Source organism: Lepisosteus platostomus, chromosome 8 (genome assembly GCF_059453375.1).
Source record: "Lepisosteus platostomus isolate fLepPlt1 chromosome 8, fLepPlt1.hap1, whole genome shotgun sequence".
In the NCBI taxonomy this organism is placed as follows: Eukaryota; Metazoa; Chordata; class Actinopteri; order Semionotiformes; family Lepisosteidae; genus Lepisosteus; species Lepisosteus platostomus.
This window is the reverse complement of record NC_142618.1, coordinates 39,986,981-40,000,034: the sequence shown is the minus strand read 5'-3', so window position 1 is coordinate 40,000,034 and position 13,054 is coordinate 39,986,981. Positions and strand designations below refer to the sequence as shown.

General features: G+C 34.9%; 1 protein-coding gene across 2 annotated transcripts in view; it reads left to right on the top strand.

Annotated features, from left to right (window-relative positions):
- LOC148657314 (MAM and LDL-receptor class A domain-containing protein 2) overlaps positions 1 to 13,054 on the top strand; it is a 285,832-nt gene that overhangs the window by 247,762 nt on the left and 25,016 nt on the right. For both annotated transcript variants that reach the window (XM_088643402.1, XM_088643401.1), the window contains exons 108-109: positions 9,121 to 9,278; positions 11,495 to 11,696. In XM_088643402.1, coding sequence (XP_088499528.1) covers positions 9,121 to 9,278; positions 11,495 to 11,696 — 360 coding nt within the window. The remainder of the gene's footprint in view (positions 1 to 9,120; positions 9,279 to 11,494; positions 11,697 to 13,054) is intronic.

Sequence of the window (13,054 nt, the reverse complement as noted above, 5' to 3'; positions counted from 1 at the left end):
AAAATATTTAAAGAAATTCCTATAGATACAAAGATATTAAAAGAAACTACAGAGAAAAGGGAACTTGGCACAACCTCACAATACCAGGCGCAGAATCCCAGAAAGGCATCCCATTACACAGAGAACCTGACAGCACTGAGGAGTGGAAAAAATTATGAAAATAGGGAACTGTATCAAGGAAATGTATCAAAAAGGAAAGAATTCTTAGTTTTGAAACAGATGTCTGCTCGTATCATGAATTTTAATGTGCAAATTCTGGACTGTATTTATTTTTGCTGTATTATAGAACTATGACAGCTGTCCTGGGTTTACCGCCACATCAGCACTACCTGTGAGAGGGTTCTTTCCATGGTTGGAAGAATCCACACTGTAGACAGAACAGGGGTGCTGACACACTTAGTGCTCACATGCAGTGTACTGTATTGTTGATCGTACAGCAACTTCTTCAGACCACCTCAGTTATGGCTGACAGCCCAGCACATGCTGTTAATGAATACAATAAGGGAAATGCAAAATGTTTAACAAGGGCACAAATACAATCGGCATTGTGTTTTATTATGAAAATTATTTTTTAATATACACTGTAAGCACATTTCTACTGTATGTATTTAAAATGAATAGACTTACTGCACTTTTTTTGAAGAAGCATTTGATTTAGCCTTAGAAATACTTAGGATTTGTTTTTGCAAAACAAAGGTGCACAACTCCTAACCATCATCCATCCATCTTTGTAATCACTTTGTCCAGTACGTGGTCGCTTGGGACTAACCCACTACAGAAGCAGCATCAACCAAGAGGAAGGTGAACAGAGACCCACAGGACCGCAAGCCAGCTCCGGGTTTAACCAGGGTGGCAATGAGACCAGGGGTCTCCCAACCTTGGGTTGCATACTGCTGGATCACTCTGAGAAATTGTCCACTCTGTGCTGGCAGAGGAGCGTTTTGAGAACTGGCACATACTGTATAGGACTTGTAATCCAAGTTGATTCACAATTAGGGATTTCAAACTGAGGGGTAGAAAAATAAAAAAGTGATTGCATTTTGTTAAAAAATATATTGGAAATACCTGATGGAGAAATATATTTGGAAATACATAATGCAGCACAAAATGTGTTCCCCTTTTTTTAGAAAAAAATGAAGCTAGATAATTGACCAGATGGGATTGTAAATTGCTTTGGATAAATAATAAATAAATATACTGTTAATGCAAGGATATCAACACTCATCCTCCACCCAGCAGTGTTCACTAACAAAACCTGAGCCAGTGACAGCAAACAATACAATCTAGATTTCATCCCAACTAGAGGCCAGTCACCAGTAGAGACTGTTAAAAACAATTATTGTTTGTGCCGTTAAACCAGAAAAAAAAAGATCATCTACAGTAGATCTGGACCCAGTCCAGAAGATAAAATAAGGAAAACATAATCATCATTGCCCATTCAAAAACTAAAAACCTTAGCTAGCTGTCAAATCTGAAGAAAAAAAGCCAAATTACTGTAAATGGAAACTTTGCTGTGACTAAAGAAAAACATTTTGAGTCAGGCTTTGTGGCTTTGTTTCACCACTAGCCGAAGCAGTTTAAATACGTTAACTTCCCATGAAAAATCCTTGCTTTTCATTGCCTCACTTCAATGCGTCCTCTTCTTTAGTATCCTCCGAATCATCTTATGGGTTCTTGAAGCATCACATTGCATCACTCATTGACATCAGATTTAAATCCTTTCACTCAGTATCTTAATACTAATGACATGACCATGTAGAGGATAATCATTCCCTCCTGGAAAAATCTAAGGTTTAAAACCGGTAGCATTTAACAAAGATTTTGACAAGAGTGGTTATATGATCTGCCTCAACCTGCACTGAACCAGTCAGAAAAGATGGCCACTTAAAAAATTCCACTGGCTACCTGCCAAAATGGTAGATAATTCAAAAGGTACTATACTGTAACACTGCACGTTGTAGATTGAATGATGAACCCTATGCAGAGTTGTAGAGCTGAGTCAGGAGAGATTTTAGGTAAATCGAAAACCTAAGGCGGAGACGTAGTCAAGGACGAGTTTCAGGTTCGATACCAAAGGAGAAGGCAGACAGATCCAAACCGCTAGATGAGATCGAGGTCAAAGGTGAGTTTCAGGTTAGAGTATCCAAAAGCAAGAACAAGTAGTTATAAATGTGAGGCAAGAAGTTCTGAGGAAGCTAACAATACCGAGCAATGTTCAATGAAACGGAGAAGGCTTAAGTATAAGATAAGAGAGAGAGAGATCACTTTATTAGCCATATACAATTTCTTGCATTAGGAGTTCGTCTTTTCGCATACCCCAGCTTGCTCTCTATAAGACACAGACACAAAGACAGGAAGAGAAGCTTGGGGTCAGAGCGCAGGGTCGGCCATTGTACAGCGCCCCTGGAGCAGTTGGGGTTAAGGGCCTTGCTCAGGAGCCCAATGGAATAGGATTCCTCTGCTTCTTGCTTTACCTAGCCAAGCTGAAGATAACCCATGGTAGACTGTCCAAGACAATTCCACTTAGAACATGAGGAGATTAAACTCAAATGCAGAGAAACAAAGTCTAATTTATAGACTATACTGTACCTATTGTTTTACCGCTAACCAGTGAAGTTGGATATTTTTCTCCTGACTGCTTTCTTTTGTGGCTATTTATGCTTTGGAACAATTGTGTTTCATTGCAAAGCAAATGATCATACTTAGGGAGGAAGTGAAAAGCCCAGCAATTCTGAATAAAAAAAAGTGTTGGTATGTTTTATGTTACTGTAATTCTTCGTATACTATAAAATACATCAATATTTTGAAGGACACCCCATATGAGGTACATTTATTAGGAACTTGTATGTGTTTTACATTTTAGTTTGAAACCATGGAAGCAAATTGTTGGCTGCTGCTCAAATAGTCAGTATATTGTAGGTGTGTCTTGGTTAAATTTTTTAGATTGTACTTGTACTTTGTATCTAAGCAGAGCTTCCTGTTCAGTCATTGTGGGATCATTTAGCACGGTTTCTACTTTTGTCTTTTACCATCGGGTCATGTTGATATTCTTTGTGTTGCAAGTCGCCTTTCACTCTCGTGTTTTTTTTATTTTATTTCTTTGACATTTAAGTTAATATCTTTGAGCATATGTGGCTTGAATTCATCCATCTAAAAAGTGGAATAAACAAAGGGAATGCTTGTAGTGGCTGATAGGTTGATAAATGCTACTTTACCACCTTTGGTTTTATGTGGTGCCAAAAGTAATTTCCAACATTTAATGGTAGGACTTAACAGTACTACTGTAAGTTGTTCTTGCCATCACCTTATGTACACAGTTTCTCTACTGCATAGATCTTGTAATCTTATAATTTCTATAGCATGCATTAGTTATAGAAGAAGACTTTAATGTTAGATTTTCATTCTTGCATTGGAGACCTCTTCACCATGTAAACCCTCAGCCCTTGCAATCTGAAGGTGAGGTGACTGGAGATTGAGAAGTACTGGTGTGGCATCTAGTATGCTTTTCACTCATTGACTATAATTTTGTTTTTCAGTCCTTCCTGCAAATTCACTTCCCTCAAAGATATACTGTACTGTATTTCTGATCCTTAAATCATTCCCTCGTTATAGTGTATGTTTATTTGCTCTAAGAACTGGAATTTTACCTCTTTCCTATTTAAGACTTATGCCTTCCTAAAGTATCACTCTGAGGGTTTGAGAGATTAATAATATTATTAAAATCAAACCACAGTTTTTTTATGAGAAGTAAAGGCTTTATTATGTGCTGTTTAAGTGCATTTGCTTTTACAATAAAACAATGAGCAGTTTTTCCAGTTAAAAACGAGCATTTTACAGTTGTAAAGAGGAAAACTATTACGTACTTGAGAGTAAAGTTCATCATCTGACAACCAAGGAATAAGATGCCAAAGACCTTGTTAATGACTTTGAAAAACCAAGAGTCTAGTTAACAACCTTACAGCACTCCAAAGTTTATGGTTGCCTGAATGCAGCCAAAATTTACAATAAATAATATTGTTGGTCTTATCAGTTGAGGTGTTTAGAACATTGTTTGTAAGCTATACGGTGCCTGGTATTTTGCATTATAAAAGAGGACATTTTAACATAGGCTCCAGGTTCTTTTTTTTTATCCTCTAAGCTACAGTATGTCTTCCTTTTGAATCATTTTGAAACTCACTAGAATTTTTGAAGGAAAGTTAACTGTTTTCTTCAAAATGTGCAATAATTTCATAAGCTATCACTGATTTGCAGTTAATCCCTGTCCTCACAAGAGATAGGTTCGCAGCCCCTAGTCTTGATGACATCTTTGACTACAACAGCCTGCTCAATTTTCCATTCCCAATTTGATGGAGGGACACCCAGCTCCCTATTGGAGTATTCTAGAATATGAAATTCTATATTGATTTTATGCAACTAACATGATTTTGAATTTGACTGTTGTGACTGTGTGGCTGTGCCCTGGAACACTCCTTTACAGTGACTGTTCCAAAGTGAGTACAGTATCAGTCTTCAGACATAGCACTGTTCATGTCATGGCGCTAAAATATCTAAGGAACTTTGACTGGGTGGATAAACTGTATTTTGTTGTATTGAAAGAAAAATAAATATTCAAGTGTGGCATGGTGGCACAATGGTTAGCATTGCTGCCTCATAGCAATAGGGCTCTGGCTTCAGTTCCAGACTTGGGGTGCTATAGTATCTGCATAAAGTTTCTTTGGGTTCTCCAGCTTTCTCTCACAGTCCAAACACATACAGTAGTAGTAGGTACAGTAAATTGGTTTCTGGGAAAACTGACCATGGTGTGAGCTTGTGTGTTTGTGTCTGTGTGTTTACTCTGAGATGGACTGGCATCCTGTCCAGAGTGTGTCCTGCTTTGCACCCATTGTTTGCTGGGACAGGCTCCAGATCCCACACGACCATGAATTGGATTAAGTGGTTAAAGAATGGATGGATAATTGTTCAAAAAAGAAAAGGCATCCACAAAAATCATGAAAGAAAGAGAAAAGGGGAAGTTATTATTTTGGCAAGCATGCTTGGTGCATCTCCTTTTAAGTTTACACTGTAATGGTGTGCATCATTTTAAGATTGTTAAAATGTTATGAGCCAGGAGAATGTGGTAAACTATGAAGGCTATCCAGTGGTTTAAGTAATTACCATGGGTGTTACATTGAAGTGGTGTCTGGATTGATCCCCCAGCTCCATCAGTGACTCACTATGCTTCAGCCTAAGAATAATATACACAGTGAAACCTCTTCCAAGTGACTCTCCTGAAGCAGCAGTCATTGATACCAAAGTTCACCCCAGTACTTCAAAAAACATACAATTATATGATAAACAAATTGTCAATAATATTAGGATATAATAATGATAACAGGAAAAGAGACAATGAAAAATGTTAAATCTGTACTTTTTTCTTGCATTTTTGAAAACTCATTATCATTTTTATACTTGACCATAATTAAATACTAAAGTGGCATCAATAGTTAAGTGTTCAAAGGTATAACTGATAATTGATAATTTAGGACAGTTTTTCTTTGACAGGAGGATTTAAGGTCACAATCATATGGATTATATAAGGGACAGAAGCCTGTAGCAGCTTTGTATAATTACTCTTCCCAAGTCCTGTCTTATTCAGTGGCAAAAGCAATTTTATAGATGGCTCCTCTCAGAACATTTCTACAATGGCTCTTGTGCTTGATTACACTGTGGCTTTATTTTAGCTACCTTTTCTTTGCTGACAAGCAGCTGCCAGCCTCTGTGTTAGCATACTGATTAAGCCTGAACAACTTGTCAATGACTTTCCCCTTGCAAGAAAAGCCAGTTTACAAAAACAGTATCTTGAATGGTAGGTTGTCTGATTGTATTGCTTTGGTAATCCACATACAGAAAACAACAGAGAAGAAGCACAGGAAGATATCTAGTTTTAAAAGAATATTGGAGGAAAATGAAGAAAAATTCAAATGAAGTTATTCTTTTAACTTGCTGTTGTGTTCCTAAAAGGCATATGTTATTCACTTGCAGTACAAAGGTGTCTGTTGTTTCTCTGTATTCTCTATGTAATTCTTTATTATGGCTACACAATTTTAACCTCACTAGATGATTTCAGCAGAATTCAAGAAACATTTCAGTAGGTCATAGGAGTCTGTATAGAACAACATGTACAGTACATTTAGCAAGCTTCTTTCTATTTCTGTTTTTTTGTCTTATATGAGTGTGCATTAAACTATTTTTTAATAAAATAATAATAACCCATTTCAAATTCCATTGTACTGTAGAGGTTGGAGAGTTTGTGTAAATAGATTCTTTCTTTCATTAGCTCTGTTTGATTCTCTGTGGAGGTTTCAAGAAATAATCCAGAATGTTACAGAGAGAAAAAATATTTTTCCTTCCTATTTTTCTGAGGCTGTCGGTTTACTCTCTGCAATGTGCACTATTGTGGGTTATTCATTAGTTTATTCAGCATGATACATTTAAAAAGTTTAACTAACAATTGAATATGAATTACACTGCTTTCCTACTTGTTAACAGAAGTTTCCTCAAGCCTTGATCCTGAAAAGATCAGCCTTTTTAGCTTCATAAGTATATTTCAATGTCACATTAATCCAGACTCCACAGAATCCAGACTAATTAAATCACTACATTAGATTTGAAATTGTGAACTGGTTTCCAATGAAAGCTGGAAGATCTTGTGACTGGAGGTCCATGGTTTAGGGAATTGTACTAATGGATAGCAATGGAAGACAAGGATGAGAAGGAGCAGGAGGGTGTAAAAACAGGTTAAGGTACATTGAAGACAGTGATATAAGTCCACAACATTAAAAGTATGAAGAAAGACAAAGGAAGGGTTCCAGGAAGGTGGAGTCAGTGATGATGAACATTTCAGACATTGCTGAGGTTGCTAGAGAGGGGGTTCAGAACCCATTTTGTGTAAGTTCTTGAAAAACATCAAACAACCAAAACAACCTCAGCCAAATCTGATTTTGTTTTTGGCGATATATTTTTTTGGCTTTTTTTTGTACTTTCATACAGACAGATAGTTGTTTTTGTTTGATTTTGTTTTTTAGATTTAAGGAAGGAGAAATCTATGTAAATTACATATTTTACTTAAATACATCTTACCCATTTACCCATTTTAAGTTGGAAATGGTATCAACATGAATATATTGTGTTGCAAATCTGTTCATGTCTTGTATCACAGAAAGGATTTTGTAATTTTCTGTTTAGTTAAGATGAATGGTTCTTGTTATAGAACAATGACAGATTTCATTGTCACCTATCTGCAGAGCAAATTTAAATTAATTTCCTCTCCTTAGCACTCTTCATCATTAGCCCTTGTGACACACTTACTGCATGCTTCTTGCTATGTCTTGCTGAATTGTTTCTGATATATAACAGCAAAATCAAAAAACGTGGACAGAATATTATCAGTAAGACCAAGGAATTCTACAGTTGGGAATATTTAAACCTTTATGTGCCATTCACTTGCAGATGTACAGCAAGTCATAACATTACTGTAAACAGATTTAATTTGTTTCCCTTCTGTCAGATCTGAAAGGAGCTTTTGTATTTTTCACCTAACAAAACATTTTACGTTATGAGTTAAAATTCTATAGAAGTTTGAGTTAAGTATTCTTTTTAGATTTTTACAGGTGCTGTATATAGTATCTACGTATGTAATACTGATGTGTTTTTAATTGATTGCTTCACTAGAATATCCAACACACATCAGATACAGTTCAGTTCAGTTTTTTGTCATATGCACAAGTGCAATGAAATGCTTATTTGCATGTACAGTATTAATACAAATACAAAAACATTAAGGAAACACCAACAACATAAACGCAGAACAGTGGCAGCAACAACAACAAGTTAAATAACATACATCTTAGAGATATCCAATGTTATATTTAACCATAATTATTATACTTTGTAAGTTAATTAACAACTTTCTGTATGGTACGGGTTGTCTTCTTTCAGAAACTGTGGATCTGTTATATGCATGTATACTGTATCTCTTTACTCTCTGGAAACTATTGAGAATCAAATTAAGTGGTATATGATGTGGGGTTGATGCTAATGTACATTTGCTTTAAGATATGCATATGAATTAGATGTTTCTTTCAAGTTCAAAATATTAAGTTAGCCATCTAAATCTATTACAATAGGAGAGCCCTGACAGTATGATATAAACCTTTAAAATAATGTGTCACATTAAAATGTTTAAATCCATAAAAGTATGAAGTATTATAAGTGTTTATTAGTTAAAGGTTTTATAAGGTAAATTATAAATGTAAATTTAAGAACCCACACACTTGTTTGAAACTGGGATATTTTATCTGGTTTTCTCCTCCAAGAATACTCCCATTATGTGTTTCCTTTTGGTATGGATCATATGGTGGCTTCCTGTTAATTCACTTTCAAAATTATACTGATGCTCCACTAAAGCATGTTAGCAATAAATACTCAGCTAGTGTGAACATGTTTTCAGGCTGTGCTATATCAAAGGGGGATTTCACAGTTTCAAGGTTTTGCTTTTCATTCTCATGAGGGAATCAACCTAAGAGTTTCATGAACTAAATGTATCTAATAATAGATGGCCAGAAATTTCCCCATGGAGATGGGCAGCAATATTTCACAAGCTGGTCTCATTTTAGAGTTGTCTTAGCTTATACAATTTGGGAATTAACATGGTACAGAGAACTGTTAAATGTGCTGAAAGCAGAGGTTTCTTTATATTTTCAGCAAAAGTGTTGAATGATGATTCTCCGAAAGATGATAATGACTTTTCACTCCAGGGGTTTGAAAAAAAATACTGAACTTTCTTGTATTTGATGGATCTAAATTGTTATGGATAGTGTAATTATAATACAATAACTATCATTACAAGTCATCTGAGTTTGAAGGAATTCATGGTTTCAAATGGGGTTTGTTCATTGCCAAAGCCTTTTATCTTCATTAGTTTTCTTAGTTAATCAAACAGGTAATACTTTAGAATACAGCAAACGTAAATCACCAGGTATCTTTATTTCAACTCCATTGAACTCTTTTTTAATATACAGTTCTTAAATAAAACACATAATATAATAATATTGTATGATTTTATCTTTTGTACAATACAAGAGGGAGATGGAAAATTCCTGTATGTGAACTCTGCCATTCAAAAAGAAGGGGACATTGCCATAATTACAACAAGTACACCCTATCCAGCAAGCATTGGGGTGTGTCATCTGCGCTTTTGGTATTACATGTATGGATCACAACACATGGGAACACTGAAGGTAAGGAACCTTTTAAAATTGTCTTATGACACGTGAGTACAGTAAAAGCCAAAACTCAGCTTCGGGTTGCCAAGTTGTTCCTATAACACTTTTATTGTAAAGGTACTTCTAAAAATAAAGATTTAGGATTATTCATGTTCAGCAGTTAGGCATTATAGAGGATTATAAAAACAGGAGGTGTGGTTGCATACCTAACAGCATCAAACAACAGATCTATGAGATTAAGATGGATACATGTGTTTTAGTTATTTTAGTAGGAATACAGCTTTCACTTCTGCAAATCATCAGAAAGGTACATACAGTACAATGTCTTGCTAAAGTATTCAGAACAGACTGAGTACTGTATTCAGTACAGACATTCCTCAAGATACAAAAGTGATTTGTTCAATGAAAACTGTTGGTAAGGTGAAACTCTTGAATTGCTATCTTAAGTGTTTACTGTGTCAGTAGTTATCACACTGTGCAGTATAAGCCTAAGCCTCTGATGTGAGTCTAAGTAAACACAGAATAAACTATTTCCTACAATAAAACCCTAAGTACTGTCTGTAAAAAGATGAATAAAATAAATTTCAAGTTTTTCCATTATTGCGTCCCTGACCTTCCTAATTCATGGGATAAAGGCAATGTAAAGGACAGTATGAACTTCCATAACTTCCATCTCGGATATTCAAAGTCACCCTCATCAGTTTCCTACATCTTCTCACTTTGGAAGGGTAGCCCGATCTGTGTCTGGGTAATATGATGCACATTCCACTTCTTTATTATGAACTATACTGTAGTCACAAGGACTTCTCTGGAACATGCTTTTATCTCACTTTATCCCTGATTTGTTTTGAAAGCTCCTTGGTTTTCATGGTCGATTTGCTATATCACTACAAATCACTGAGTTGTGGCTTGAAATTCAATATCTGTTTGAGGGAACCTAATGAGACAGTTGCATTTACTCTGAAGTCAAGTAAATCCACTTTGATTACACACCAGTACTGAGACAATTACAGTGCATTAATTGTATGACCTTTCCAACCATTCTTTTGCATCTGACTTATCACTGTAGTAAAAGAGATGAATACTGATTCAATTGAAAATCTCACTATTTTAATTTAAATGCATACTTTCAGCAATTTTTATTTGTATCAGTTTTAAAGTACATTTGGAATACTGTCAGTATGAACTTCTGTTTGACAATGTCATGATTGGATCATTTATGGAAATGTGGAAAATATGAGAATACTTTTGTAAACCACTCTAAACACCCAGCATATGGGTGAAGGGATGAAAAAAAGCCAGTTTAAGGCAGTAGCGGTAATAACAGATTAGAAGAAATGTAACTAATTAAAGAGACTTGATTGAATTCTTCCTAATGTTGACAGGAGTATATCCATTTTCCATATTACTGTATATCTTCCTACAGAATGCCATAAATAAATTGGATGCTTTGTTGCAAAATGGAAATGTCAAACTGATAAAATAACAGTTGGGCTTTGTTATGTTATGTAATTTAAACCAGTAAACTGGGATTCTTTAAGAAATGGCAACACAGTATTGAGGTCACTTGGTTAACAGGTCTCAGATAAGTTCTGATCTGAACAATAGCCTGCTGCAACTGGTTCTGTTTCTATGTTATTAAATGTGTGATTTATTACTTTAGTTCCTGACTGCAAGGTTTAGAATGTGCTATGGCTATTTAACTAATTATAAGATATTGTTCTATCATATATTATTTAAAAAATATATCTTGTTAATTGCATATGCAATACTGTGCGCAATGGTGAGAATAGAAAATGCTGACTGAAAAACCTGTTAAGTGTTTGAACTTTATAAGCTATTAATTAATTTTGGCCTTTACAACTGCAATTCATGGCTAGTAAATGTGTTTAAAATTCGAACTTCTAAATAACATATTTTAAATATCAAGATTACAAATGTGTATAAGATTCACATAAAGAAAAACTTTTAATTGAATATATTCCATAGTATAGTAATAGATTAAACTTATGTTCTGTCTAACATGGTGTTCCACAGCTCAACAAAAATGTAATCTTTTAATTTTTATCTGTTTATGATTTATTTAAATTAATAGCAAATTAATCTGAACTGTGATGTGCTGAGATTTTTTATTTTTTATTATTACTTATTTTGTTTTCATTTGTATTATTACACATAAAAAATGTTTTTAGGTCTTTCAAAGAAATCAATCATTAATTTAATCTTCATAGATTTATACTGTTGGATCCAATGGGATAAGTCTGTTAATGTGGTCTGTGATTGGAAACCAAGGGAACAAATGGAATTATGCCAATGTGATACTATCCAACAACCAACCTTTTCAAGTGGCCTTTGAAGCAGAGATTGGTGGAGATAGCCTAACTGATATTGCACTGGACGATATTTCCTTCACCCCGGAATGTACAGTTGGAGGTATTGTAATTAATGATCTTAACTATACTTTGTTCTTCTATTTCTTTAACATTAGGCAATTGCACCAAAACGAAGCTGTGAATTTATACGTTCTGTACTGCAGCCTGATATAAATTCACAGTGGAATCTGGCCAGGTTTGAAAGAAGGAAAAGAAACTGCAATTTGTATTCTGCTTTCACTGGCGTTCTCAGATTTAATCCATTCAGCCTTGTCACCTCTACCTTGCTAGTGTTCAAAAAGGAACAAAAAATCAATTTAAACTTCTCCTCGGCTATTATTCAAATTTACTTTAAATGCTTAGATTAAATACAGTTAGTATTAGCATAAATAATTAAAGAATTCTGTGACTCACTTTCCTGCATTTAAAGGCAAATCCACCTAGAAGCTAATATAGAAAAAATAAAATGATATTATGAAATATTGCCAATATTAACAAATAATAGCTTTCAGAGCCACTTGCAGTTTTACACACTGTAGGATTCAGAGCGTTTGTCAGAAAAGTTACCATTGAATGGAACAGTGTAAGCTCACAGGCCCCCAGCAAGTCACATACAGTGTTGCATAGATTCACTGACACAACCATCCCTACCAGTTCTCTCTCTTTGTTCCCTGAAGCTGTAGGACCCAACCTGCGTTTAAAATAAACTAGTCGAGATACTTATAAGGCCATTTTGTCTTAATAAATAATTGACGAGAAATTTTGTATTTATGGACATTTACTTGTCCATCAAATCTGGCATATGCTTATTATCCATCAACAATGAATAATAAAAAAAAACATTTTTCATTAGTTCCATTTTTTCCTAGAATACAATCAAGGACTCAGCACTTTGTTGCTGTGAAATCAGTACTCAAAAAGGAAAGCAAAAAAATGGATTGTCTAGACCTGGCCACCAGAGCTCTGGGCCCCTTTGAACCTGCTAGTAATAGAAACAGAGAAAAGCAGACAAACACATTTCTCAAAAACCCCTTAACAATTGTGTTTAAATGCCTTAAAGTTACACTCAGGAAAGATAAGAATGAAATACAATTTATTTGCTTTTCTATTGAGCCCGCATAAATTCATTGAAGAGACAAGTGGAAACCTCCAGCCAACTCTACCTGCACAATTTCTATTGAGGCACAAAACAGTAGCCATATAAATGTCATTAGTTTCCACCAGGACTATCATTAAATGTCAAAAAATGCCCTGTGGGTTTCTAATGCTTCAACCAACAGACTAAGACAAGTTTTAGTTGTTGTTGTTGTTGTTGTTGTTTTGTTTTTTTTGCATGGTTGGGTTTTTTATATGGACTTAAAAAGCACATACTGTATTCTTCCTCTTAAAACATGTCATATAAAATTGCCAGAAGCAGTC